Raw genomic sequence first — 23,460 nt, 5'->3', positions numbered from 1 at the left:
CTGATTTCTAGACTTCTCCAAAGGTCATGTTTTTGTTTTTTTCCCCTCGAAGCCGTGTAGACTCCTCCACTGGCATCTGACATCTTGAAATGATTTAAAGTCAGCGGTGCCTCCATGGCCACGGTCTATTCTGAGTTCCTCTCCCCTTTGATTGGTGTTTAGCAATAAAACTCAGGTGTATTTTGGGATTGAAATGCAGGATGCCATGCGTACTACTGTGACAGACGTATTCACCATATTGTATTCCAATTGTTTCTTCTCCTTTTCTTTTCTTTTTTTTTCTTCTTGTTGTCATATTTGCGTCAAAGGACTGTGTAAATTGTACCATTAAAAAGGTCAGGCCTGATATTAAAGGTCATCACAATGTAAAACGTCGATAACCATCTCACCACTGTCTCTATTTCATCCTGACATGACACGTCTCCATGACGAGTGACAAAGATCCTTAACTCATACAGTATAATAAGTGCGTCCCCATGTGGTGGTGGTGGCAAAATAATGAAGTGAGCTTTCGACACATATTAGCGGCGTCATCAGAAACTAACCCATGTTAAGTCCCTCAGCTCCATCCCCACTGACCCTGATGGTATTATCCAATTTATACCAACTGTGTGTGTGTTGTGGAGAATGCTAACCAGTGGCTTCTCCGCCCAGATTAGCACCGATACTGCTGATTGAGTGAGGATTAGTCCGTCCAGATCGAGGCGATTGAACTCCTATTCAAAGGAGTAAAACAGACAACAAAGGGGGATGAAAATGGCTTTTGGGAGACGAGAGATATTCAGCCCGAAAATTCAAGTGTTTGTTCAGCTCTCAGTGCTTTTCTTTTTGATCCTGAACGAGACAGGGGGCCGATGTCGGTGTGTGGTCAATGTGATCCATTCAGTTCAAAAAGTCAAAACAGTTCAGTTCAGTGATGCTTAACTGTGATGTTTCCTGTTGAGACGAGATGGTGCAGTGTGGGAGTCGTTGCATCAGTAATAACATCTGTTCTCACAAAACGAATCAGTGAAGTCAATGCAAACACAAGCAGACATGGTGTAAACAAACATCTGATGTAATCCTAGGTTGCACACGTTCACCACATTTCACACACAACTTCCTGACTCAGGGTTGTGTACAGTTTCCTGTGCAATGAGAGGCAACACTTATGCAACATCTCAGGAGATCTTAGAAACTACTCCATCATCATAACCAGTGAAAATTATGGTGAAAACTATGTAATCCACAAGCAGCAATAAACCGGGATTATCCATGAGTGGAGCTTTTTTGGGTGGATACAGAAAAGAAAGACACAAAAGATACAAAAAGCTCAATGATTTCTTTTGTTCAAATCTTTAATTCTGTTTTACATCTTTTGTCGTAACAAAAATAAAACATTTTCAGCAAAATAGTCACAGAAATTTGATATCAGCTGACAAAAAAAAGCAGCAACAGTAAGTTTGTGCTGTAGAATCAACACAAGGAAATCATGTGATTCAATGAAATGCACAAATCTGTTACATAAAGTCTTTGCACGTGGAGCTGTGACTGTTTCAAACAGCACCGGCGCTCCTGAACGCACCACCGTGGTACAAGCCTGATCCTCTCAGTGACTTGTGGGGAGGCCGGAGACTGATGGAGGCTCCTCCTCGTCTGAATCAAACTCCACATTCTCGTCTTTGATCCACTGGCCACTGCGGTCCTGTACCCACCCATCACTATGAAAGACAAAAAGATGAAATGCACTGTAAATATTGTATCGTCAAAATGCTTAAAGGGATAGTTCAACATTTTGGCAAACTGGTCCGCTCCCATAATCCCTATGGTCATAGCAGGAGGTTCGCTACCTTTATTTGTCGGTGCAAGCTATTTTTATAACAGCGGAGCAGAGCCGCGAGCTGCTCAGAGCTACGCTACGGAGGCTAATGGGATTTCTTGGTTTCCCTCATCAAACTCATCAAATACACAATCCAACAACTCCAAAAACTGTCCCTGAAGGCAACACGCATCAGCGGTTTTGCATGAATTTCCCTCTAAAACAACTCTGTCTGGTAACGTTGTGTTATTATCTCATAGCGTGGTGAATGTGCAGGTCACAACTTGTCCACCAGAGCATTGTGGAGTTGTTGGATTGTGTATTTGATGAGTTTGATGAGGGAAACCAAGAAATCCCATGAGCCTCCGTAGCGTAACTCTGAGCAGCTCACGGCTCTGCTCCGCCGTTCTAAAAATAGCTTGCATCGACAAATAAAGGTAACAAACCTACTCCTAAAACTATAGGGATTATGGCAATGGGCCAATTTGCCAAAAATGTTGAACTATCCCTTTAACTGTCTTTTAATAATCGGGATATTCAGCAGCTTTCTTCCTTCTTCTTCTGTACCTTTTCAGTTTGAGGTAGTGCTCCAGCTCCTTCCTCCTCTGGGCTGTTATTGGCTCCGCCTCCTGTGACACTGTGAGCTCAGATCCTTTTACATCTTTTGATGGATGTGACTCTTCATTGGCTACAGGAGACAAAACATCCCCAGAATTATAAAATATAATAAAATAAAATAAAATAATAGATTTCCCTTCACAGACTTTACCTGCTGCATGAGCGCTGCTTGGTGAGACTCTGTTTGAAGCGCCAGTTCTCCAGTGTGCGTGTTCTTGCTCAGATGATGATTTGCTGCAGGCGCTGCCACCACTGGGAGTTGGTCCTTTCTCAGATTTTGTGCTTTAAAAAAAAATCACAGGTTTGTGTTTAAAATAGTGTTTCCCTTCATGTCTTCTGTGGTATAAAATATTGGGGGAATGTAAATTGTATTTTAAACAAGCGTCTCACTCACCTGGTTTTTCGATGGCAACTGTTGTACGGTGCGGTCTTCAATAAAGCGTGATGTGTGAGCTTCCGTGTTTGTTCCAGTAAAGGTGCTGAACTGGAGGGTTCCTAAAATCACAAGAACAACAACAAACTTAAAGGACAATTCCGGGCAAATTCAACTCGGGGCTGTATTTTCCGAACATTTTAGGTCTAAATTTTAAGAAGGAATCCGAAGATTTTCAGTTTAATCGCTCCTGTTTTGCGGTGGTTGTGTCTGTCCCATAGGTCTGTCCCCGCATCGCCACGGCAGCAACGGATGGAAGTTCCGCTGCTTAGGCTGTTTACATCCCTCAAACCCGCAATTTTTTTCCACAGACAGCGTCAGATGGCGACTCAAACATGCACCGAGAAGTTTATTTACTTCAAGCAAGCCGACATGTTTGTAAAACTAGATCTAATTCAAACCCAAAGTTGACGCGCTTGGTGTGTTCACGTGCAGTTGGAAGCTCCCGTTTGTGTCATAAACACAGGAAGATCAGCTCTTGACTTGCTTCAAGTAAAAAAAACTTCTCGGCGCATGTTTGAGTAGCCACCTGATGCTGTCTGTGGAAAAAAATTGCGGCTTTGAGGGATGTAAACAGCCTAAGCAGCGGAACTTCCATCCGCTCCCATTCATCGCTGCCGTGGCGATGTGGGGACAGACAAAACTACCGCAAAACAGGAGCAATTAAACTGAAAATCTTCAGATTCCTTCTTTTAGACCTAAAATGCTAGGAAAATACAGCCCTGAGTTGAATTTGCCCGGAATTGTCCTTTAACGTCTGTCTGTGTGGATTGCAGAAATTTCTCAAATGCTACTCGGAGCCCACTCACTCAGTCGTCAACTCAATTAAATGCTCTTGTCAATCGTTGTTTATATTTTCCACAGGGGAAAACCACCAGAAATTGGTTTGTAGGATGTTGTGCGTCACGGTCATATGATGGTCACATCACTGCTACACAATGACTGTGACGCCAGACAACAACAACATGGCCTGATTCGCTCCATCAGTGAAAGAAAGACAGAGTCTGTTCAGCTCATGTTGTTGCTCCTTATTACTTACTAAAATAATTCATTGACCTTCTCCTTGTTGAATGACAAGAAGACTGATTCATATCTGTTGTTGCTCCGATCCACAATCTTTCTGAGATTCTGAAATATTTATGGAGTCAACTAGACTGGATGAGTTTGTTGATAGGTGAAACACACACACACACACACACACACACACACAGTGACCCACCTGTCCACTGTCTTCACTTTGGACGAAGTTTTCTTGTTTCCTTTTTGTTATTTCATTCCTCAGCCGTGCCTTCTTGCCATAAAATGCTTTTAATCCTGAGGAGATAGAACATAAAAAAGAGATATCTTCATTTTCTAAGAATTGCATGAGTGGATTGTGAAACATTATTCAACACACCAATTACGCCAATCATTTGGAGTACCATAGGGATCTCTGTTTGTAAAATGACACCCTGGGCACGACAACATACAAATGAAAGTTTATAAACCAATGTGCTTGATTTAACGGATGGTGGAGGAATCTAGTGCTGTGATCACATTATACTCCTTAAAATTTGTGTATCATAGTGATTAAGTGACTTGTGACTCCAGTTTACATAGACAGTTTGTCAGCTAATACAATTTCTGAAACAATGTAGTGCATCACAGTAAAATGACCCTATTAAATGTAGGCCTATTCATAAGTAATAACACAGTTGAAAATTGCAGTGAATTTACAGTAAATTGCACACAGTTCATTTTAATGTTCATCAGTATTAGTGAGTGCACTAAAAGCTGCAATGAGTGTATGAGAACATAATTGACAGATTAATAGTTAATAGGAATTGATTGTTAAATACCAATTGAGTACCAATTGAGTATATATATATATATATAGGAAATGTAAATCAATGTAAATCACTATCTAAATGTAAATCAATGTAAATCACTATCTAAATCCACAGTCCTTGTGAAAAAGACATAAACATGGGGTTGGCTTTTATTCTCTCACCTTCTAGATGTCTCTTCCCCTTCCTGTGGACGGTCAACATGTCCACTGTATCAAAGACAGGACGGTAGGCGCACACAAGGCAAGTGTATCTGCAGAAATCAAATACATAGGATGAATTTCAGTCTCTTCCCACTAGTTACTATGTGTTTACAACCTTTTACGTCTTCAAATAACAAGTTCCTCCAGAAAAACAAAACAAAACATATCAGTATTATAAATTAAACCTACCTTCCATTCTTCATAAGAGCTGCTTCATCTTCTGGTATAAAATTTGACAAAAGATCCGCCACACGTCGTTTCTGGAATAAGACAATACAGTAAAGTAGTTCAATCAATTTGTTTCCATTCGTTTGGCTACACTAGTTTGCTACTAGCTAGCAACATGCTAACGACAACAACACGTATTATCTCAGTTAAAGTGTCCCGTAGAAAAGCTAAACAACGTGTTACCTTCAAGATATTCAACTGACTCTTGTCGTCGCCTTCCCTTTTAAAAGACATGATAGTTTTAATTGATCATATAGAAGTGAACGGCTATGACAGGTTAGCTCATTAGCTCGCTACTTCACAACAACAGCACTGGCGATGCAGCGTTCACTGTGCACCGGTGAAACTGGGAAAGTACAGTACTCAGCTCAGTTGAACGACAGTACATACAGTCTATGTTACTGCCACAAACTTTGGTGATCAATATGTATTTATTTTTATTTTACTTTGTTGAGGATAGTACACACAATAATTCCAACGATATGGCTTAGCTCAGGTGCGTACTATTTTTTCCATTTTATTTGATTAGGAAGTTTGAACTATCTCTAAACGCAAAAAAAGAAAATTGAAAATGCTAATATACATGTATAACCTGTACAAGATGTGGAAAGTAGAAGAAATATTCAATCACAAAGCGTCGACATACTGGTTCAAACCACGACTGGATAAAAAAAAAAGTATTCAGTATGATTTCTTCCAATTGTCATGAACGCATCGCATGTGACTCGGAACTCCATACGGCAGCCATGGCAACAGGCAGCTGACCGCAGGAGACATGTATGACATGAACGTATTTCTCAGCAACTTTGATTGAGAGATGAAGCGGTTTAAAACTAAAGTTAGGTAAATTATTGTGTTTTTAAAAGTTGTGTCAGGGACCAGTTACACAAACTCCAGCAAGAAACATCCTCGTAAGCGGTTTATTTATGCTACTGTATGGCCATGTCCGAGGCACAACATGGGAACGGTTTAACTTTGCTCCTCGGGAACCGCACCAGATCTTACGGCAGCTTGGTCCGCTCTCCGCCGCAGTCCCCGGGTCAGTCCCCGGTTCATCACCACCGCCAGAGACGGATTGAACACATAATTCAACCAGGAGAGACTTTACAAGGCCTGTCCCTGAAATATGGAGTGTCTGTAAGTAATTATGAACCTGTTGGATTTTAATAGCAAAGTCCTTATTGTTACGTCTCTGTTAATAGTTAACTTCTGCAACAAGTTGAGTTTTGTCTTGTATCTTCTAACTTAGCAATCAATTTTAAACTTTTACAGAAATGCATTATCTTGTAAAGTTTGTCCGTTTTGCAAAATTATTTCAAATAATTCATTGTTTTTTTCTATTTGTCTTTATATGACGTTTTTCTGTTTTCCATCAATCACGAGGCAGTATACTGTGTAATTGGTTTAAGTCGGGTAATTTGACAAAACAAAGCATGTTAGGAAGTCATGTAAGGATGTGGGAGGTTTTTCACTTGACAGTTCGTTTTATTGCTAGGAGCAATCAATTTTAAACCTTTACAGAAATGCATTAAGTTACCTTGTAATGTTTGTCTGTTTTTGCAATATTGTAATGTGTGAAATAAGTAGGCTATATTTGATCATTCTGAGACAGTAAGTTGATCATATTATTGTTCATTGTTTATCTATTTTTCATATAACTGCCTTGTTATCTTATTTATTTATTATTTATTTATTGAACAGGGACAGAGTTAACTCACTAATAAAAAAAAACATTGAAGAAAATGGATGATAGTATATTAATCATTAATCATTGTAGTCCCAATAATTGATTCTTATTTTTAATAATTGTTAATATGTGATCTGTTCTTGTGTATCAGTATCTTGGAGGTGACAATAATGGATCAGGGCATTCAACTTCAGGAGGCCATGTGTTAAAGATGGATAAATCCTAAGCAGAAAAGAGCAAAAATCACATGCAGGATAACCTTTTAGTTTAATTGTTAATCAGTTGTTACTATGGAAAGGGTATTAGAGGAAAACATCAATGCAAGAGAAGATAATTTTAATGCTTGTAGAGTTAAGTGAAACAATCTTTAAATAAGTTTACAAAAGGCTGACGAGGTCATTTTCTTACAGATGGAGCAAATCAAAAGGGCAAACAGACTCTACACCAATGACTCCATATTCCTGAAGATGTCTCTATCCATCCCAGTGCTGTCGGACTTGGACGACCGTAGTAACGGGCGGGCAGATTCGTCAGAACTGGATGGTGAAGAAAAAAAAGACAATGGCCACACAGGGAGCTCATCTGGGAATAAACAAGATGACGACTGTAATGAAGAAGAAGATGATGAAGAAAGGGCATCGGACTTGACTCCTGTGGATTTTATGAAAAGGTTGGATGACTTGATACACCAGTCCAAGCAGGCCGCTGTCAGAGGCTGCGAGGAGGGAGAGAAACGGTACGACTCCTATGCGGCTTTCACTGTTCACTTGGGTTTTATTCTGTGACAGAGTCCCAAAGGCTTTTTATCTGCTTGACCTATAAAAGTATTGATATACTGAATTTCCACCAGGTACTTTATGAATCCCAATGATAAACATGACAGTGTGCCTTTTAGAAATTACATCCATAACAGTTTACTTTATGGAAAGACATTGCATGCTCATACTTTTAAAGGGATAGTTCAAGATTTTGGCAAATTGGCCCATTGCCATAATCCCTATAGTTTTAGGAGTAGGTTTACCTTTAATTGTCGGTGCAAGCTATTTTTAGAACGGTGGAGCAGAGCCGTGAGCTGCTCAGAGCTACGCTACGCTAATGGGATTTCTTGGTTTCCCTCATCAAACTCATCAAATACACAATCCAACAACTCCAAAACGCTCTGGTGGACAAGTTGTGACCTGCACATTCACCACGCTATGAGATAATAACAGAACGTTACCAGACAGAGTTGTTGTAGAGGGAAATTCATGCAAAACCACTGATGCGCATTTCCATCGGGGGCAGTTTTTCGGTAAGCAGTCTCTTGTCCACCAGAGCGTTTTGGAGTTGTTGGATTGTGTATTTGATGAGTTTGATGAGGGAAACCAAGAAATCCCATTAGCCTCCGTAGCGTAGCTCTGAGCAGCTCGCGGCTCTGCTCCGCCGTTCTAACAACAGCTTGCACCGACAATTAAAGGTAATGAACCTACTGCTATGACCATAGGGATTATGGCAATGGGCCAGTTTGCCAAAATGTTGAACTATCCCTTTAAAGCCACCAATTTCAATCTCTAGACTCACTGTATCTTCTCATTCTGTTTTCATCCTCACAGGGTCGCCGACCTAGAAGCAGCGTGCACCGGCGGGGAATCAGACAGGCGGCCTCTGACACGGTCACAGAGCGTCGTCATGTCATCGTCAACGACACACAGAGCAAAACCCCTCACCGTCACCAAACTCACCACCAAACTCAAAGACAGGGAAGATGAGATCTTTGAGCTGTGACATGTAGATAGATAGATAGATAGATAGATAGATAGATAGATAGATAGATAGATAGATAGATAGATAGATAGTACTTTATTGTCATTCAGTTATACACACCATGGTGTATAGAGAACGATATGTCGTTGCGCTCGCTCAGACAGATAAAAACTGACCTAAAAACAAACCAGAATGAATATGTAAATATAAAATATGCACGATACCTGCTGTTTCACTTCGGACATTAAAAAAAAAAACTTTCCCAGAAGGCCTTGCCCCTGGGTTTGGGCCTCCTGGACACCAGAGCATTACAGAGAGAGGAATAGTTTGCTGCTGTACCGTCTATTCATAGCACCGTTCAATATAGATGTCGTAATGGGAAGTTACTCTGTCTTTATCATGGATCTATTATATAAGACATCCATGGTCTTTACACAAGTATTTTAATCGATTATTGCACTTTTTTTCAGCCTTGTTATTTATTCAGACACACACTCTTTGTTCAGATAGCTGTGTGGTTTTTCAGGGTTTCCTTTCACATGTAAGTAATTACAGCATGAAATGTTAAAAATGAGAATTTGCCTTCACATGTTTTAGTCATATGACTGATCAGTGGGTCATATGATCAGCGTGTGGTTGTGTGTGCAGCTATCTCACAGCCTGGTAAAGCAAAGGTGACCACGTTTTCTAAACTAAAACCCATTAAATATGTAATATAAAGGATATTAAGCATGTTCCCTTACTATAATACTCAGAGCACAAAACGGCTCATAAATGGGTCGCACTGTCTGTCACTGCTGAAGAATTTAAAATCCCATGGGACCAAACTTTTAAAAAAGAGACGTGTTTTGCAGAATATATTTTGACAGCTATGGGAATGTTGATCCATTTAAGTTGTGTACAGTTCATTTAGAAATAAAGAAGACGGTCTGATCCTGTGTTTAGGTTCAGATTTAAATATCTTTGTCTGGTGTGATCATTTCTTAGAAAAACATCAACCAAAGTAGTAACAATGCGGCATGTTTTTAAACTGCACAGTAATGGTGAGTGTGATTGTCTTCAGTGAGGACAGTTTTTTTTATTATTGGCTGTATTATTGTCCTTCTGGATGTTTCACTAGATGCAGGGCATCAAGTTGCTGTTATATGATGATATGATTTTGACCAGCAGATGTCAGCGTTGTGTTAGAGTGATATTGTCCACTGGACTGTTCTCTTGCACTTTTTTCATTCCTCCTCTCTAGAAAACGTAACATAACATCATTAGTTATGAATAAAACATTTCAAATTGATTGTATTGACATTAAAATAAATGCTTTTACATTACATCACTGGTCTACTCTAAACTGCTGCTTCCAGCCCTGAGAGTGCTGCTGTGGTTTCTCCTCCTCCTTCCTCTTAATGGCAGAAATGAGTACATTTTTAAGTGCTATTGAATGAATGTAGGGGAAACACTGTTGATGATATTTGGCATATTAAGAAATCTGCATTGTACATTGGAGGGACAACAATGTGAAAACTTGCATCTTTTTTATACAGTTTGGATTTTTGAATGTAGAAGGTGGATTTTCACCTGGTGCAAAGTATGCTTACTTAAAGGGCGATACATAGTTTTTGAAGTGATTCAAGTAATGAACCATCTTGCAGTTTGAGTGGAATCAACATTAATTTCCAAAGCCCCAAAATTCGTTAGGTAATGTGTTTTATCTGTCAAACAGTTGAACAGTCTTTGGTTATTGAGCATGAGGCAAATCCTTAATATGTCTAGTGTAAGGTTTGTTTTACATTCTGATCTGTGTTGTCCATTCAAGTCCAACCAGGAGCAACAGCGCCTTCTAGTGTTTACGAAGGGAAGTGAAAAACCTTACAACACCATAAAGATAATGATCATCAGAATCATGAACATTGTTATGTGTTTATGTCCAGCACAGGTGTCTTTCTTTCGGAGAATGCTGATGCTGTTTTTACTTTGTACATGATTCAGTCTCTTAAAAACAGCTGATGAATGGTTTTTTTTTATCAGTGTTAAGTATAATAAACTTTATGAATAACTGCTATTTGTGTCTTTATATAACACATTTCCAGTTGTTGAAATTCATTCAGCGTTTATTCAGCTTTTATTAACTCACACCGTCACACTGGAACCTTTATAAATAAACTTTATTTATATAGCACATTTCTCGAGAACATTACAAAGAGCTTTTACAAAAAGAAATAATTAAACGGGGCCCTGATCCAACAACACAACATCAGACCGGCAGTGATGATGACGATGATGATGAGACAGATGCACAGGGTGTTGATGCAGCTGAGGAGAAACAGTCTGAACCATCTGAGCTTCAGTTGAGTCTGAGGTAAATGAACAACCAATAAAATAAAAAAAACGCCACAGTTCTGGCTCACAAGTCATTCTGGGAAGTGGAAGTGTAAAGTTCAACAGACTCATCACTCATCAGTGCTTAATATCAAACTTTAAAACGACCAACAACTACACACTTTTAACATCATCCATGGGTTTAGATCAAGTGTCTGGTCGGGTCGAGCAGTAGCAGTAGCGGCAGTACCATGAAGGTTTTATTTAATTAATATCTGATCAGTGCTCATCAATAGATATAAAATAAGGATAAAACTCATTTGCTTATTTGTTTTATTAAGTTTTCGGTGCATAAACAGCAGCTGTGTGCCGAAGAAGAAGCAGCAGCAGCAGGTTTTACTATGATCATCCAGTGCTACACCACCTCCACTTTATACCATGTTCATTTGATTTGACATCATTTGTTCATCATAAATATATTTGCTGGGTGGCGTTCAGAAATATTCAACATCGGTAATTATACCAATTTGCAACCACGTTTTTTTCTTGCTACTAATTTCAATATCAAATCGATTTAAACAGCAACTAAATGACAGTACAGTACAGTAAATTTTAGTTTTAACGTTAGTCCATAAAGTGGCTCATTTCAGTGTCTATAAGGCGACAGATGCAGATTTCAGTCTGTGTGTATCCTTCATAAGAGCAGTCTTATTCTAACTCTGTCATTAATTAGCTTTTATAAATCTGTAATATGACACATTAGATAAGAAAACTAACAGTTGTTTTCTCTGTTCTCCAGTTGCTTCAGCACAGATTCATCTTAAAAGTCATAAAGTTTAATTTGGCAGATCAAATGATGACATATCAAATGATGATATTAAATTATGGCAGATCAAATTATCATATCACATGAGCAGGTTTGTGCTCTAAGGCCTCGGCTCTAGTGTTTATCTCATCTACACAGTGGAAATTAAAGGAGTTGTTTTTATTTTATAGAGATATTTCTCTTCAGGCCTTTAGTTTCTAAAATATAACACAGTTGGTGATCTTCCTTTACTCTGTGGCCCCTTCTTTATCTCATCTTTACAACCATTTATGAGTTTATAATTGGTCAAGAGGCTCAAACATAATAATTTATGAATGAGTTACTATTATTTATAACTTGTAACTCAATCAGTAGATTAAAAAATATCATTAAATGTTCATTTATGATTTTTAACTGAATTAATAACCCATTCTGAGCCTTTTATGAAGCCTAATTGTAACATGGTACCAGGTTTACTAATGAACTGTTTAAAAAGTTCAATCCTCTGCTGTTGTTGCATAATCTTGTACCGCATCATCAGTCTCTACTTTCTCTCTGTCTCCCGTTTATATCACTGATTTGATTTGATTTTACACATTTGCAAAAGGTTGAACTCATCTCTTCTAATGAAATCCATTAAATAAACTCCTAGATGATTAAAATGACTTGTTTTTGCTGTGACCAGGGGGCGTGTCGGCATCGTCAGCTCCTCTTTGTGCATAGAAATACAGATTTTACCTTTCATGTCTCACAGACATTGATTCATAAATTAGGCTTAACCGTCTCTCTCTCTGTCTCACACACACACACACACACACACACACTCACAGACACAGACACACTCAGTCTCTGCAGGGTGGAGCTGAGCTGGGTGGAGGTGAAGCTCCTCAGCCCTGGAAGGCGTGGAGCTCCGTTTCACTGAAGCCCTGCTGCTGCAGTAACCTGAGACAAAGGACAGGAGGTCAGTTTACTCTATTTAACAATTATTTACAGTAATGTGCACATAGTACACGAGAAATAGTAAATATTCAATCAATTAAAAGAAACATACTACAATTTATAGGTAATAAACCAATTCAAATTGATGCAAATAGAAATTAAAATGGTAAAAAATCAAGAATTGTTCTGCAAATTTTTGGACTTAAGTCGTTTTTCAACACAGTTTCTTAAATCTGATCAGTCTGTTTTAATGCAGTAACAGCAGTGTAAGACCATGTCACACACACACACACACACACACACACATACCCTATAGTTAGTTCAGTGAAGGCAGTGGGGCCGCAGACACACGCGTAACATTTGGACCCGTCCGGTCTGTCGATGAACTCCTGCAGCATGGACTCGTCCACTCGGCCTCTCCGTCCCGACCAGCTCTCACAGGGCTCGGAGAGGACGTACTCCACCTGGAACCTGACACACACACACACACACACACACACACACACACACACACACACACACACACATACACAACGCATACAATAAGCACCAGAAAAACTCAGAATTATATATTTACATGCATTTCAATCAACTTCAGTCTTACTACAGATGTGCTCGTCTTGAAACCGATCGTCTGCCCCCCCGATTTTGTCTTCCCACCCTGAGTCTGGTTCTGCACAAGGAAGTTTTTCCTTGACATGTACTGCGTCACATACTGGGATGGTAAAACATTTTACATACTGGGATCTGTCTCTATTGCTATTGTAAAGAGCCTTGAGATTTCGATTTCAATTTCAATTTCAAAACTTTATTATCCACAGAGTGGAAATTCCTCTTTGGTTTCACCATAGACATGTCTCACAAAACATCTGTTGTGATTTGGTACTCTTTTAATACAATTGACTTGACTTAAAGAGGGACTATGCAAGATTTTTACCTTAATTAAACAGCTTCAGAGTAATTGTGATGGTTAAATAAATGACTTTTAACTTGTTACAGGGAGAATGGAGGCTTTACTTTAAAAAAGTTGAATGTGCATGCGCCGTCTGGTGTCTCAGCAGAGTCATGAGAAAAAACTGCCATCAGTTAACCCTATTTTCAGTATTTTCCGATGGCCGATGGCAGTCAATGAGGTGAATATAGGCCGATACTGATGTTAAGGCGATGCATTGGTGCATCCTTATTTTCAAAATGTGCTGACAATACAAATGTATGTAGGTCTCACACGACTTCACATGAGTAAAACCCTGAACACATGCAGCAGTCGTGTGTTTTTTCTATAAAGGAGCCCTTGCAGTACCTTTCATTATCAGCAGCCAGTTGGTCGAGCTCGCAGCGCCACAGAATATCCTCCTCCCGCCGGTTGAAGAACAGCAGCTTGATGCTTCTGGAAACAAACAAACATAAATGTGAACTTTGCATAAAAAGTGATACAAATCAAATCAAAACCTATTGGAATTTTTTATTTTTTGTCTGCGGCTGCGCTCCAACCTGACGGTGTCGATGTCCTGCAGGGTCAGACCGATGACACGAGCCATGGGTGTGAAGCCTGTACCTGCTGCCAACAGGTAGAGGTGTGTGACATCACGGAGGGGGCGGGGCATGAACGCACCCTCTGGACCGCTGACAGATATATGGTCTCCTGGAGAGAGAGTGAACAAATAGACAAAATATGAAATTTTACCAAATATATTAAGTTTCATCACTTTATTTATCCACCAAAATCTAATCAGTTAATTATCGATTCCCAATAAATGTCTGTGCCAGATGTGAAGATGTTCCTCTAAGGTGACGCAGACATCGTCATGGAGGCAGAAAAATCTCAAGTCACCCCAAGACTGTGAAATTTAACACTGAACATCCATAAATCCACAAAAAAACGAATTATTTACAATTAATAATGATCCCTCTCTGCCCCATTTAATCTTACTTTAAACACCCCATTTAATTTCTATGTTTTTTTGTGATTTCATTTCTTTTCCATTTCTTCTAAAGTTAGAAGACATTAATTGTTTTATATATTGTTAAACTCATTGCATTTTGATTCGGACATCAGACGTAGCCGTGCATAAGAGCGGATTTAAGGATTTAAGAGGTGACTGGTTGTGGAAAATGAGGCTTTTCTATTTTTTGTTTTCATTTCTGTTGCTGTTTGTCGTGTTTCAGTGTGTTTTTTTTGACCAGTGGGAAGAAGTCGCTGTATGTAGTAACACAGAGGGTGGGTGTGGCTGAGTGTGACTGACCGGTGCTCAGGCTGTGGAGATGTTGGGTGAGGACGCCGTCAGGATAGACTTTGATCATGAGGTAGAGGTCTGACTCCTGAGAGGAGCGATGGGAGGAAGCTGCCAGGCTCTGATCCACCGGAGTGTACGGCCGCACTACCTCTGCATCTGGACGAGGACAAAACAATAATATATATATATAAATAATAAAAACACATGATCATCGTAGCAGACTTCATTGAGCAAACCAACTTCCAATTTCTTTTCTTTTCTGTTCATTGGCTCTGAGAGCTTAACACACCACAACCTCAAAAATAAAAGTGATAAACCTGCTGAAAGGCACCTATTATTCAATATTTTTAATTTCCAAAGTTACAATTAGGGCCGGACCAATATGGGATATTTGTGGCTGATATTTTGATACTGATATCAGGGAGTATAAACCAATCAATTGCCTAATTTTCCTCAAATTTACATAAACACACATTTTTTGGTATGATGCAATTCAAAGACTTGTGACAAACATATTAACGTTTTGCTCTTGAACCCTTTATTGGGAAAGTTACCACATTTGGTAACATGCTTTTGACAAGTAAAATAAGTCATTTAAGTTTAAGTATTTGCCTTTTTTCCTTGTACATTTTTTTGTTTTATTAAATATTCAGTTAATTTTATCATTAATTTTGAAGAGTGACGAATCATATCTGGTAACTTCAGTTTGGTTGAAAATGTGAATTTCCAAGTATTTAAATGAGCATCCTATAAAGGGTTAACAATGAATAACTTTTATCATTCTAAATGACCTCAGTGCAGAACTGCAGTCAACTCTTATTTTTATTATTGGCTGTGTGAGATGTGCGAGATTTGCTGCCAGGTGTTCATTCGTCGTTGTAAACCATTGGATGTATGATGTAAACACAGAAGAACATCTCGCAGCAAATCTCGTGCAGCCACTGGGAGCTACTGCTACAACAAGGATAAAACAGAGATCACATTATTTTTTTCCGAACAACTTTTTCATGTGGCGGCTTCAGGACACTTGGGTCAGTACAGACGAGCAGTATGGAGGTATCTGGATGTTTCATAGTGTGTGTTTTGGACCATTCAAAAGTGAACTCTATCCGCCCCCCCTGGAACTCCTAAAGAGTTTTGATGACTCTGAAAGTTCTCCAAACTCTTCCTTGGCATGACGGTGAGTAGAGGGTGAAGTATCCCTTTAAGTGTTTGTGCTGATGCTGATTGGTTCCTACCTTGAACGAGGGCTTTGAGGTAGACGTGTTTTCCTACAGGCACATGCATGACGGTCCCGCGTGGGAGCTGCAGTCTGAACACGTGTGTGTTGTGGTTCACCTCCGTCTTCGACACCAACACACAGTCCCGATAGAACGGAGCTGAGGACGGGAGATCACGGTCATGATTTAATTCTGTCCACATGTTATGTCCAGTAATATGTGATAAAAAACCTGCTTAGTCCACGTTTGTGACGTCTTTGATCTCACCTCTGTCTTTTTTGCGTAGAAACGTGTTGTGGTTTTCCAGCGGTTGACCCAGACTCGGCCATTTTCCCTTCACCTGCTTGCGGATGCTGAGCTGGATCTTTCCCACGGAGAACGCAGTGTGAACTGGTGAAGAAGGTTCAAGAGTCAGAACGAGCCAAAAAAAACTTCAACATTGACCTTTTTTTTTTTAAAGCTTTTTTCTCACCAGAGACGGTTCCCTCGACGTCCTCAGCGAGACCTGAGGGAACATGATAACATAAATCTGATCCTATAAACAAAATCCTGTGTTCATCGTTATCAGTGGGCCATTGTTTTTATTGCAGAAAAGAGCAACAAGAATAACACACAATGTTGTTTGCAAAGTCAAGGCTGCTGAAGCTCATAGAGGGGACGCTGTTGGTTGAGCACAGAGCAAAAAGGTGACTTTTACCTGCAAATTTACAGAAGTTCAGTTTCACAGGATGACAACCACAGAAGATAATTTAATTTCAAGCACCAAATTGCAAAGACCAAGTTAAAACATGTGTATTTCTGTGGTTGGGCGTTAAATATGGAATTCCTTAACAGTCAAAACAAAAAAGCTGTACAAATATTTTCCAGTTGAAGAGGATGTATAAGCAAAAAACAGGGAAATTATATAAAAACATGTAATGAAAAAGAATTGTTATGAAACGGTTCATTATTATGGGATTTCATCTGATGGAAGCATTTTTTTTGTTTTAAGAAAGGAGTTGGTATTATAAGTTTTCTTCATCCTGCTCCTTTCTAATCCCCAGGATAGGAATCAACAAATAAAAAGAAATGAAAATGAAATCATGTTGCTCCTCCTGAGATTTTTTTCTGAAGAGTTTTTTCTACTTTGAAGATCAGACTATCAGAGTCTATCAGGGAAGATACTTGGACATGTAGACTGAATCAAACCACAAAACCTTCTGATCAGCTCTTCCCAAAACAGAACATGGAGTTAAATGAGACGTGCTGTTCTTTAGAGTTTCACCTCAGTTGTTGTGGAGGACGGAGAAACCAACATCTCTACTCACTCAGATGTATCATGTAGGACATCTTCCCCAGCAGGACCTCTAGTCGGAGGACGCCGGCGTCTAGGTCGACGGTGGTGCAGCCGGAGCTCGGGATCTGACAGGAAAGTAACAACAAAAAACATGTAATCAACTAATGATTTAAAAAAAACCTTCATTAAAACCAGAATAAATCATTATCGACGAGTTCCAGTTACGATCCTGTTTATCCACAGTCAACAATTGTGTGAAATGTTATCATAAATGCTGTAATGAGTTATGACTAAAAAGTGTTTTCTGAGGTCATCGTGACCTCTGATCAGAGTCCTGCACGGGTCCAATTTTGGAAACCCGCGCCCGCCCGACCCGTTGGTTTTTAAGCCCGTGTCCCGACCCGTCACCCGTGATTATTTCTGAATACAACCCGGATCCGACCCGCCCGTCAATATTAAGACCCGCTGCCCGACCCGCTGCCCGTTAGATCGCCGTCATCACCGGCGATAACGGAGGTACAGCCGTACTCTTTAGAAAAAAGAAAAGAAAAGAGGGAAGGGGGGGGGAGCCGTACTCTTTCGCGGCTATTTCCGGAACAGAGAATGATAGCGACGTAATTCTTTTTTTAATGAAAGCAGGACACTTCAGCCTTTACATTGATCCCATCAGTGTGTTTGTAGCTTACCCAGAGGCTGAGCAGTCAAGCCATGACAGGCTGAACTCCAGGGAAAGCTGTGAGCGGTCACACGAGCGGCCAAAGATCGTTTATTTACATCAAGATGCTGCTCTGTTGTTGCCGTGAGTGATAAAAAAAAAAAGATTTGCTACGCTGGTTCATGCAGCTGCGCGTGAGTTTTCCTCTGTAGGCCGACACATACACCCGCGTACCCACCCACGTTCATTTGAGTTCCGCCCGTGCCCGACCCGTGAATTTTCACAAGACAGCTTATCCACCCGTTGAACACCGTTTTTGCGGGGTACCCGTCGGATACCCGCGGGGATCCGACCCGATGCAGGACTCTGCCTCTGATCAAGGTCTACTTAGTCTAACTATGGCTGTCTCCTTTATATTTTTATGTGTGTGTGTTTGTCTCTTTTTAAATGGACCTAGAGTCTAATAATGAAGTCCATCTATCTATCTATTAGTTAATTCTTGAATCCAAGGCCTCGCTGAGACACTGTGTCCAAGAGAAAGGGACACACAGACAACCTAAAGACAATATTACATGTCTGAGTTAATGGCTTGAGAACAGATGGATGTATATGTATGTGTGTGTGTGTGTGTGTGTGTGTGTACCTTTCTTTTGGCATAAATGACCAAATTAACTGTGACATCAGTCTGGAACCAGTCGTACCTGCGTCACCAACAGACCGAAGATTATTATCATCATCATGTGACTGTTTACACACTGATTCATGCAAACAATGTAACACATAGTAGCTATGGATGATAAATCAAACTTAAATTAAGACAAAACAATAAAGATAATATAATACAATGCTGAGAGAGGAGAAAATGAATAATAATACTAAAAGAAATGAATCCAGAAGGTAATCAAGGAATAAAAAGACAAACCATTAAAATAGATTAATAAATAAATAAATGTGTATTTTAAATGTATTATCTGTTATACCGAGGGTTGGAGTCTTTGTCTCGGGGCAGAGCCACTGAGGTAGGAGGGGCGAGGCTGGTCAGCGGGGGAGGAGGCGCGATGGCTACGGAGAGAAACAGAGAACGTCAACAAACCACAACACATCAAGGTGTGTGTGTGTGTGTCTGTGTGTGTGTGTGTGTGTATTTTACCTTTAATAGCTGCGGGAACCTTCGTTGCCATCCTTCCCACCAGACACTCTTTCAGCATGGACTCATAGTTCACCCATCGATGTACCTGCACACAAACACAAAACATTACACATTATATTATTATACAACCACAGCAGCTCGTATGAATCATTAATTCATTTTTTTTTTCTATATTTATTAGACCCTTGATCCCCCTACAGTATACTCCTCTGTATTTTACACCGTTTTATTCTATTTTATCATTTGTGTAATAATTATTGAACAGCCCCATCACTAAACTTATGTATCATGTCCTGGGTAGGTTGTACAGTGTGGGAATAAAGGTTGAACTGTCACAACATTAAAATTTATCGTACTGATGGAAATTTGCTTGGACACACTTTATGCATCAGCTGCTTGAACCAGTTACCCCTGGTGGGATTAATAAAGTTGTATTGATTGACTGAAAATCATCACGTTTCCCCAAGTTTGACACCTGAAGAGCAGGACTCGACCTTCACAACCTCTTTAAAACACTGATCTGACACTCACCTGATCAAACAGGTCGGTGCCGTCGATCCCGGCCGCCTTCATCAGCTCCTCCTCCCCCCCGGGGTGATAGTCCATATAGGGAGTCACGTTATACACCAGACCTGAGAACAGAGAGAACAGATGAAGGGGACTTTAAGTGATTTACCGGAAGCTTTTGACTCCAGACAATCACTGTTAGACCAAAAACACTGGACCACAGCTTGTAACAACAACTGAATTTGGGATTTTCAGGGTCAATACCGATTATTAGTAATCAAGAAACCGATATTTAGAACGATATTCGCCTGCAAAAAATAAAAATATTCTGTTGTCAGAATTTAGAATAACACATCTGGGATTAGACTGAAATTTTTTGTGCACTATAAAAAGACCTTACATCGTTGTAGAATAATACTAAAACTCCAACACAGATCTTGGTTCAGTGAGCGGGACATTGTTATACAGCTAAGAGTCAAAAAAATAAATTTATTTTATTGGTTATCGGTGGAAAAATGGCCCGAAAACCGATTATCAAAAAATGCCAATATTATCAGCCATGTCGATAATCATTCTATCCCTGAGCTGTTTATCACTGTGTGAGACAATGATGCTGATGTTGTCACCATGACGTCTTCTCTCCTGTTGTAACATCTCACTTCCTTAATTGTGAGTAATGTTGACTAATGCTGATTACGAGAAGGCTAATCTACGTTAACAACAAGACATTATGTCGTCACCTTGAAGCTGCTTTACAACAGAGAGCTGAGGAGTTTAGTAGGATTATGATTATAACCTTCCTTCCCCACAAAATTCATGTATTCATCCATTTTTTTTCTTTTTCTTTGTATGCGTTTGTTTTTTGTTTTGTTTTTCTTTTCTTCTCTCCTCCAGGCCTGTATAATCTTTGACTCTGTGGCTGCCAATAAAAGTTTAAATGACAAAAAGAGAGGATTATGATTATAATCAAATCACAGTTGAGCAGTCTGAGATCCAATGTGTTTATTTCTGAAGCGAGACCCAAACAAGGGACCAAAAAGCTCAGGAGACCTCTGATGCATCTGTGGCACAGTGAGCATGTCCGAACAAGTCCAAACACATAAGATCATGTCCAAACACAAGAGCATCCTGTCCCAGTCTGATTGAAAAGAAAAACTGCTTCTTGCACTGAGCTACAAAGAGCAGAGTTTATTACTGTAATGCCCCTAGAAGACAAAAATAAGCTGGACTGAAAACATGTCAAGTGGTTGCCAGAAATGACTTTAAATTTTTATTATAAGTTTACAATTCCCTCAAACACTTGGCTTGTGACCTATGAGTAACTCACCTAAATTTAATTTAATCTCGTCTGAGTCAGTGAAAAACCATCAGCACTGATGTAAACTAAACTTTTCCAACAAACAAAACATAAATCACCATGGACCGACCCCTACATTTTGTAAAATGTTATGTCCAGTACTTTTTTTTAGTTTTGCAACTGAAGCTGTGACCTGCCAAATGCACGTGAACGCATTATGCGAAATTAAAGGAGTAAAACAAAGAACTTCAATCCCTTGTGACCTCCTGCACTTGTGAACTTTTGTAACTCGGTGAGGGTCCAGTCTTCCTTCCAGTCTGGACACTCACCTCTTATACAAGTCCAGCAGTCCTCTCTCTTGTTGTGTTTCTGCAGCTCTTCCTGGGTGACTTCGATCAGACGTCCTCTGAGCCCCGTCAGGTCTTTGCCGCTCTTGGAGAAACGGATCCAGTCCATCAGACTGTGGCCCGGCTTTAACGCCACCTGAGGACAGACAGACAGGAGCAGGAGTCGCACAGCAAACGATGAGCATGTTGATCTACAAAGCTTTTATTTTGAAGTAATAATAACCCACTATAATGGATTTTTATCTATCTATCTATCTATCTATCTATCTATCTATCTATCTATCTATCTATCTATCTATCTATCTATCTATCTATCTATCTATCTATCTATCTATCTATCTATCTATCTATCTATCTATCTATTTGTTTTCTTGTCACAACTATGTTTCATCATCTTTAATATTTTGAAAGTATATTGAGAGTATAATATTGGTGTTGAAGTAAGCCAATGTAATTATAACAACAGAGAGGGGCAGGTACTATAAGTTTTCTTCATCCTGCTCCTTTTCATTCATGGTGACAATGTGTATATTATGTAAATATGTGCAACCATGTGTAGAATGTATACCATGAATGGAATAAATCAAATGAAATGAAATGAAATCTATCTATCTATCTATCTATCTATCTATCTATCTATCTATCTATCTATCTATCTATCTATCTATCTATCTATCTATCTATCTATCTATCAATCATTTCATGTAACAAAAGATGACAGTTACTGAAAAATCTCAAAGAAGAAGAAGAAGGTGACAGAGGAGAAGGAGGAGGAAAACTAGCACTTTTACACCTTTTTATTGTGTATGCATGCATTTTGTGTCTGTGCTTCTGCTTTGCATGCTGTGGTGTGATGTGTCTTGGCGTCATGGGTTTTTGTGCTGCATGTTTTGGGGATGTCTTGGATGATGTTTTCTGATTGATGTTAGGCCCTATATGTTCTTTTGTCATGTTGTTAATGGGCTCTATGCACAGCTCCACCACTTCCTGAATTTAAGGCAGGTCCTTCATTTCCTGTCTTACATTATTGGACAAACTGATTAGTCCAGGTGTGTCTGAGTAGTCACCATGGTCAGACACACCTGGATTAATCAGTTTGTCCAATAATGTAAGACAGGAAATAAAGGACCTGCCTTAAATTCAGGAAGTGGTGGAGCTGTGCATAGAGCCCATTGCTGTGCATGTTTTGTAGATTGCCTTGGCTAATAACTTTGTAATTTTAGTCTTTAGTTAAGTTTCTAGGGTGACTTTTAAACATACAGTACAGGCCAAAAGTTTGGACACACCTTCTCATTCAATGTGTTTCCTTTATTCTCACTGAAGGCACCAAAACTATGAATGAACACATGTGGAATTAACAAAAAAGTGTTAAATAACTGAAAACATGTCTTTTCTTCTTCCTCCTCCTCCTCTATCTCTGCCCCCACCAATTCTAGTTTCTTCAAAGTAGCCACCCTTTGCTCTGATTACTGCTTTGCACACTTGGCATTCTCTTGATGAGCTTCAAGAGGTGAACCTGACCTGAAAATGGTTTTCACTTCACAGGTGTGCCTTGTCAGGGTTCATTAGTGGAATTTCAGTGAGAATCTACAATGTAAATAGTCATGAAAATAAAGGAAATGCATTGAGTGTGTCCAAACGTTTGACCTGTACTGTATGTCTAAGGACTACAGATGAAAAATAGCCTCTTGGCTAATTCTGGCGCATTTACAGCGATGTTATTAATGTGCACTGTCCCTGTTTTCAAATAAACTTAGTATTAACCCTCCTGTTGTCCTCCTGGGTCAAGAAAGGAAGGAAGGAAGGAAGGACAAAGGGAAAGATGGGAGGAAAGTAGGAAGGGGAAAAGGAAGGAAAGATAGAAGGAGGTCGGAACAGATTGGGCCAATTGGGTCAAAAAAGAAGGAAGGAAGGAAGAAAGGGAGGGAGAAAGGATTGTGGAAAGAAGGAAGGGGAAGGAAAGAAAGATGGAGGGAAGGAACAGATTTGTTCAAGGAAGGAAGAAGGGAAAGGGAAGGGAAAAAAGATGGAGGGAGGGAACAGATCAAAAGAGGAAGGAAGAAGAAGTGAGGATGAAGGGAAGGAAGGAAGGAAAAAAGGATTGTGGAAAGAAGGAAAGAAGGAAGGATGGAGGAAGGGAACATATTAGGTCAATTTGACCCAGAAGGACAACAGGAGGGT

The 23,460-nt window shown here is 39.7% G+C and overlaps 3 protein-coding genes across 3 annotated transcripts in view; 1 reads left to right on the top strand and 2 right to left on the bottom strand.

Moving 5' to 3' along the window:
* Positions 1-1,316: 1,316 nt before the first annotated feature.
* scnm1 (sodium channel modifier 1) lies at positions 1,317-5,440 on the bottom strand. Its single transcript, XM_085803027.1, has 8 exons — positions 5,290-5,440; positions 5,068-5,138; positions 4,840-4,928; positions 4,069-4,163; positions 2,811-2,911; positions 2,568-2,698; positions 2,366-2,486; positions 1,317-1,700 (listed from the first exon to the last, which is right to left on the bottom strand). The coding sequence occupies exons 1-8, from the start codon at positions 5,338-5,340 to the stop codon at positions 1,589-1,591; spliced, it is 771 nt and encodes a 256-aa protein (XP_085659153.1). The 5' UTR covers positions 5,341-5,440; the 3' UTR covers positions 1,317-1,588.
* A 236-nt stretch (positions 5,441-5,676) lies between these two features.
* lysmd1 (LysM, putative peptidoglycan-binding, domain containing 1) lies at positions 5,677-9,757 on the top strand. Its single transcript, XM_085803404.1, has 3 exons — positions 5,677-6,243; positions 7,204-7,529; positions 8,386-9,757. The coding sequence occupies exons 1-3, from the start codon at positions 6,043-6,045 to the stop codon at positions 8,555-8,557; spliced, it is 699 nt and encodes a 232-aa protein (XP_085659530.1). The 5' UTR covers positions 5,677-6,042; the 3' UTR covers positions 8,558-9,757.
* Positions 9,758-11,681: 1,924 nt separating this feature from the next.
* The window catches only part of cyb5r4 (cytochrome b5 reductase 4), a 13,129-nt gene continuing 1,350 nt past the window's right edge, over positions 11,682-23,460 (bottom strand). Inside the window, exons 3-16 of the mRNA XM_085803033.1 lie at positions 21,262-21,415; positions 19,660-19,760; positions 19,129-19,213; positions 18,959-19,040; positions 18,622-18,679; positions 17,355-17,448; positions 16,520-16,552; positions 16,315-16,437; positions 16,066-16,206; positions 14,837-14,983; positions 14,085-14,235; positions 13,894-13,980; positions 12,903-13,064; positions 11,682-12,596 (exon numbers count right to left, since the gene is read on the bottom strand). Of these exons, the coding sequence (XP_085659159.1) occupies positions 12,542-12,596; positions 12,903-13,064; positions 13,894-13,980; positions 14,085-14,235; positions 14,837-14,983; positions 16,066-16,206; positions 16,315-16,437; positions 16,520-16,552; positions 17,355-17,448; positions 18,622-18,679; positions 18,959-19,040; positions 19,129-19,213; positions 19,660-19,760; positions 21,262-21,415 (1,473 nt within the window). The 3' untranslated portion in view covers positions 11,682-12,541. The remainder of the gene's footprint in view (positions 12,597-12,902; positions 13,065-13,893; positions 13,981-14,084; positions 14,236-14,836; positions 14,984-16,065; positions 16,207-16,314; positions 16,438-16,519; positions 16,553-17,354; positions 17,449-18,621; positions 18,680-18,958; positions 19,041-19,128; positions 19,214-19,659; positions 19,761-21,261; positions 21,416-23,460) is intronic.

Source organism: Trachurus japonicus, chromosome 16, assembly GCF_045865225.1.
Source record: "Trachurus japonicus isolate A0001 chromosome 16, Traja_1.0".
In the NCBI taxonomy this organism is placed as follows: domain Eukaryota; kingdom Metazoa; phylum Chordata; class Actinopteri; order Carangiformes; family Carangidae; genus Trachurus; species Trachurus japonicus.
This window is presented reverse-complemented; position numbering and strand designations above follow the sequence as displayed.